The following is a 5,797-nucleotide window of genomic DNA, read 5'->3' as shown; positions in this document are numbered from 1 at the left end:
CCTCCCTCCCTCCCTCCCTCCCTCACTCACTCACTCACTCACTCACTCACTCACTCACTCACTCACTCACTCACTCACTTACTCACTTACTTACTTACTTACTTAATTACTTACTTAATTCTCCAACTTCCCATGTAGGTAGAAGGCTGAAATGTGGCAGGCTCATTCCTTACAGCTAACTTACAAAAGTTGGGCAGGTTTCATTTCGAAATTCTACGCCTAATGGTCATAACTGGAAGGTATTTTTCTCCATTAACTGTAATGGAGTTGAGCTGGAAAGACGTGGGGGGCGGAGTTTCGTGTGACATCATCACGCCTCCCATGTAATCACGTGAACTGACTGTCAACGCAGTGCGTAGAAACGCAGGAAGACCTCCAAAAAGCGCTTAAGAAAACATGCATTATATAATTGAGAAGGCAGTGAAACAATAAGAAGCGAGCGAGTGACATATACTACCATATTCATGAGTGCTGCTACCTCGGAAAGAAACCAAGGTGTAAACCTAAACTTTAAATTAAGTTCATAGACAGGCTACCGCTGGTGTTTCACATGCCCACAGGTAATGCAGGATACAAGTTTAATGAGAGGACGCAGGATATAAATGAGAGTTTTGATCACTTTGTAACTAAGTTAAAATTGTAGGTGAAGGGGTGTGCTTATGCAAATTCCGAGAGACTGTGTTTGTGGGGATTGACAGTTAAGGCGGTGGGGAGTCACGTCATCATCTCCCTCCCATTCATCTCATTTCGCTCTGAGCTGAGCTCACGGCTAACGCCGTCTTCCGAAGCAACTTCGTCAGACTGCCACCAAATACTCACAGAAAAATCCACAAGTTAATACACACGCTGTCTCTAGAGTTTCTCCACACTGAATCCTCCAGGCACTACTTACAAAAGGTCACATTGACAATCGTGTTACGTTATTTTTAAAATGTTTCCTTTCTTAGCACAAGCACAGCTGAGAAGCTTCGATGCATGTGCTCCATAACGCGTTTAAAAATAATGCATTTAATCACACTTTGCATTACAAGCAAAGGGGAGCTTTGTCAATGCATGATTTCCTGGTACACCGATTACATTGATCAGCATCCCGATTCATTTTACCCTCGCACCACCTTAGTTTGAGAAGAAGTATGAAAAAATATGAGGTTAACACAGAAAAACAGATCACCAATTCAAGCTTTATGAATAATCGATTCACCATCAATAATTGTTTTGGTAAAGCCATCCTCCTTCCATTTTATAATTTTTCCGCCACTAGCCAAGATTAAATGAACGGTAAAAAGTAAGAGCAAAGCGAGGGTGACTTATTTAGGCAGGCATATATATGACAGCAACACTCATGATAATGTCAATCATGTTATGTTATTATTAAAATGTTTCCTTTTCTTTTCATTACTTCTTTAACACACTACTTCTCCGCTGGGGCGGTATTTTGCTATATATATAATATATGAATGACCTCCAAAGAGCGCTGAGACTTTTGATATCATGAACGTGTCTGCAAAACTGGGGTCTCCTGCCCAGCAAAAGTCGAGCAGCCAGCGCGCGTGCATAGCTGTGCTGGCCTTTGAGACGCTGACTGCGCTTCTGCCTTAAGTCAAAGTGAGCACTTTTAATTTTTTTCATCCTCCCCTGCGCTATAGCCCAGACAAGTGCAAACACGGGACCCCTTTTCTACACCACGGCAAAATAATATTAAGGCGATTCACACTTTCTTTTGCACGATATCGATTATGAGGTCCTCAGCTCGGATTATGAAGACACGCACACGAGTGGAGGACTGACAGTGCCATCACAGCCGATTAATGGCAGGGACATCTCACCAGTCTACACAAGACCCATCGCGACTGTCCCCAAAAGGCGATCATAACGCCAGCGAACACATCTCTATACTATATAAAAGAAAAAGGCAACTTTCCTTTCTTTACACCTTTTTTCCTTTTATCCCAAACTAAAGCCTTTCTCTCTTAACACTGCAGAGGACACAAAACTAATTTTCTTTAAATGCCGGTAAGGCACATTACCAGAGGCACAAATTTGAACGTTCACATAGAAAATGTAATTTCAATGTACCTGTACTTCTTAAAACGTTAATGTTTTACTGTTTAATAACTTATAGACTATAATTTATTATTTTTGTGTTGATTCAACAGTCCAATCTACAGAGGAACCAATGATGGTACCTGTAGTGTGTATGCATAGTGAGTGTGTTTGTGTGTCTCACTGAGTGAACTGTACAGATATTACAGTATTGTGTAGAAAATGAAAATATTCACTTCTGCTTGATAAACACACAGAATGTGATCTGAGGGTAAAGAGTAAACAGGTTATTTACATTTCTTGTTTAAAATAAAGTGACCATCTGATTTAAAAAAAAAAGTCCCTCAATAGTACATACGTAGAAAAAATGTAATCATAAGTTGAGATTCAACACAATTATATTTCAAGCTTCTCAAAGAGAAATTAAAATACGGTTTGTAAACTACTGTATTTGTGAAGGACTGAAGTGTGAGGCGATCTAAAACTATCATTGAATGTATTTCAGTAATGTGTGTTGTGTAGTGTAGAAAACCACAATATTACATTATTGCACAGCAGCATCTTCATAATGCCCAAGACCTCAAATCTTTCACTGCTGTACCAAAATAATGTTCTGTCCTCCAAGGAAACCCTCAAAAAAACACTACATTATTTCCAAAAGGAGACATTTTTACTAATTTTTGTGTTTGTTCTGTGATGAAATATTTTTTAAAATTATTTTAAAAGAGCCTTTAGATAGCACTAAGTGGGCTTAAAAAATACTAACATAAGTAAATAGAACGAATATCAATATTTTAAAATGAGCAGCAGACCCAAAAAAAGACTTGTAGTTAAATTGTTTATTTTCAAAAACTACCCACCATCAAAGGAAAACAGAAAAATCAAAGTATTATAAACTGAAATCAACAGAGCATTAACGCACAATACAATACAAGTAACAATCAGTGTAGCAACAGACAATAATTATACTGATTAATTATATATGTAGTTTACTTTAAGTTTCATTTTATCCCGACATTCCTGAGTGAAAAGTTCCATATCATCCCTAAACTGAAAAATAAATAAAAAGGGTTCTTTTGCCAAAATTAAATCTTCAGTTTCGACTGCATCGATGATGTCCTGGAGAGCTCGGCTTTGGTCCTCCTCCTCCATCTCCAGAAAATGGGGCTCAGACACGGCACCTCTGAACAACTGTCTATGTTGGCGCAACCATTTTACTGCAGTGTGGAGGTCCTTTTTTATTCGTGGTTCCTTTAGATAAAGACCACAAAGAGAATTAAACAAAACATGTATTTCTACATGCCTATTTAAATAATATTAGATATTACATATATACTTTGTACCTCCTCACTGCTCTGGGTCTCATTCACACTCTTCAGTGCCCCTTTAGTGAACGCCTTTGTCCTGTAAGAAATATTCACACGTTTGCCACACAGAGAGAGAGAGAGAGAGAGAGACCTTCCAACAGCAAAATACTCCAATAGAATGAAGCACCACCACCTCCTGATCAAGGATAAATCACACTGACATGCAGAGAGGGTAAAAACAAAGAACATTAAAACCAGTAACAGATATTAACAAATAATCAGAGACATAAGTGAAAGCTTACAGCTGTGAAGTCAAATGGCGTATCCAAGACAAGATGCAGAGCATACTGTGGAGCACACAAAAGAATTATTTCAAATTAATATTTAATCTGCATACAGTACAGTGAACACTCTGCTTATTGCAATTTATTTATAGTGGTTCTTTGGTGGTTGAAAAAGCATTCTGTTTGTGTTTACAAACAAGTAAGTGATTTTCAAAGTCACTTCTCCTAAATATTGTAGTCTGGCAGTAGGGCAGTGATAATGCTGTGATGGCCTGCAGTCTAAACCACATCTGTGGATGGCGAAACCTTAAATGTGTAACAGTATAAATTGTTATAATGTAGAATACCGAGTTAAAAGTATATGTACCAGTACTGCACATACATTAAAAATAAACTCTCAAATGAACTTACCTTCATGGAGAACTGCCTTCTTGAAATGACTCTTCAAATTTTTTTTTTTAATTTTTCCAGTTTGGAGGACTTAAAAACTACCACTACAAAAAGGACAATGGAACAAGGTGCACCATCTGTTGCATTGAGTCAGCAGTGATCCTGACTCTCCCAGTTGAATAGTTATGTGTTTCTATAAAAATGACAAAAAAGGAGGATGGCTTTAGCAAGTTTAAATTCTGTATCTACAGTAATCACTCACAATACTAAACAACTGTTTTGATCAAGCAATCAAATTTGAATATTTTATGCATTTTACAATTAGTATTGTCACAAAGCAACTTTAAATATTTCCAGGCCATAAACCTGGAGACAAAAATCTTGGTGTCAGTACCAGATTATTATTGAACAAAATAAAAAATGGTCTGTTTTGTTTTACACAAATTAAAAATAATATAGCAAGTTTAAAAAGAAAAGACAAATAGGAATGTAGTTTTATTGTACATTTTACTTATTGGACTGACTAAACAAATATATTTTTATCCTAGATTTGAAGGCTGACAGACTGTCAGAATCTCATACCACTTTGGGAGGGTTGTTCCTAAAACAGTATGCTTTACAAAGTACTGTTTTATTTCCAGCTACAGAGTTTTTTATTCTAGAGACAACACGATATCCCACTTCCTGTAAGAGTGACTGTAAGGAATTAAAAGGTAACTCAAATATTGAGATCCTTAACTATGCAAAGTGATACAGGTGATCACCAGTACCTAATAATTCAATACGAAGTAACACAAAATTTGCAGACAGAAATTGTAAAGAAAGCATAACAGAGGTGATATATACTGTTCACATTTCCTGGCTCTTGTAAGCTCTTCAGCCACTGTATTTTGAATTAAATTAGGTCTGTTATCTGCCACAAAGCCTTACGGTGATCCATGTAGAAGTAATAAAAGCATGGATATGTTATTTAGCATCATGGAATGCTAACATAATCTAAGTTTTGCAATATTTCTTAAGTAAAATGAAGGCTACTCTAGATACATGTTTAGTATGTGTATCAAATGAAAGATCATCATTTTCACTGTAGATATACCCAAGTTTAGAATTAGTGTATTGTGAGTGATAGAGGTGCCATCTACAGATATGTTACATTCAGATTGACATTTTTAGCAGCTTTTGAAACAATGACTAGCACTTCTGTTTTGTTACAATTCAACAAATGAAAATTTCAAGGAATCTACTTTCTAACAGGCAACCCTCTATTTTTGAACACTGAGATGGTTCATGTAGTTGATCAAATGAATATCATGGTCTATAATATCAAATGTGGCACTTACTGTAGATGGAATACTATCGGCCTAAAAATGCAACCTTGGTCAGTGGAGAGCAAATCATTGAATACTTTGACTAAAGCAGTACCTGAGTAAAAATGTTACAAGAGATTACTTTTATTTGCATAAACATAGAGAACTGCTTACCTACACCTTTCTCTAAATTTTTAGAAATACAAGAAAGATTAGAAAAACGGTCTATAATTTGATAGATCACAATTTTTTTTTTTTTTACCTTAAGAGGTTATTAGCCAGTATAAATAATGTAGGTACATATACAAGATTTAAAAATTAATTTATAATACTTAAATGTGGCTTACTAAAGAGAAAGTGAAAGATCTTTCACAAATGTAGTAAGAAAATGAAGGAAGATTTAGACTTGTTAACTAATGCACCAAATTCTGAACATTCAATCTGGGCAAAGGATTTTAATTTCTCA

The 5,797-nt window shown here is 36.1% G+C and overlaps 1 protein-coding gene across 1 annotated transcript; it reads right to left on the bottom strand.

The window, feature by feature from the left end:
- Nucleotides 1-2,904: 2,904 nt before the first annotated feature.
- LOC120542690 (structural maintenance of chromosomes protein 5-like) lies at nt 2,905-4,362 on the bottom strand. The gene is made up of 4 exons (XM_039775303.1): nt 4,046-4,362; nt 3,653-3,697; nt 3,387-3,447; nt 2,905-3,294 (listed from the first exon to the last, which is right to left on the bottom strand). Exons 2-4 carry the CDS (start codon nt 3,694-3,696, stop codon nt 3,016-3,018), a joined length of 384 nt encoding a protein of 127 aa, XP_039631237.1. The 5' UTR covers nt 3,697; nt 4,046-4,362; the 3' UTR covers nt 2,905-3,015.
- Between the last annotated feature and the right edge of the window lie 1,435 nt (nt 4,363-5,797).

This window comes from Polypterus senegalus, chromosome 13 (genome assembly GCF_016835505.1).
Source record: "Polypterus senegalus isolate Bchr_013 chromosome 13, ASM1683550v1, whole genome shotgun sequence".
NCBI lineage: Eukaryota > Metazoa > Chordata > Cladistia > Polypteriformes > Polypteridae > Polypterus > Polypterus senegalus.
The sequence above is the reverse complement of the archived record's forward strand: the minus strand, read 5'-3'. Positions and strand labels throughout refer to the sequence as shown.

What these genes read in the sequence shown, in the direction of transcription:
- LOC120542690 (XM_039775303.1), bottom strand. Translation starts at nt 3,696, where the DNA reads ATGCTCTGCATCTTGTCTTGGATACGCCATTTGACTTCACAGCT. An exon ending in CGCCATTTGACTTCACAGCT is followed by an intron (nt 3,448 to 3,652) that starts GTAAGCTTTCAC and finishes TATTTCTTACAG; the next exon opens with GACAAAGGCGTTCACTAAAG. An exon ending in AGACCCAGAGCAGTGAGGAG is followed by an intron (nt 3,295 to 3,386) that starts GTACAAAGTATA and finishes CTTTATCTAAAG; the next exon opens with GAACCACGAATAAAAAAGGA.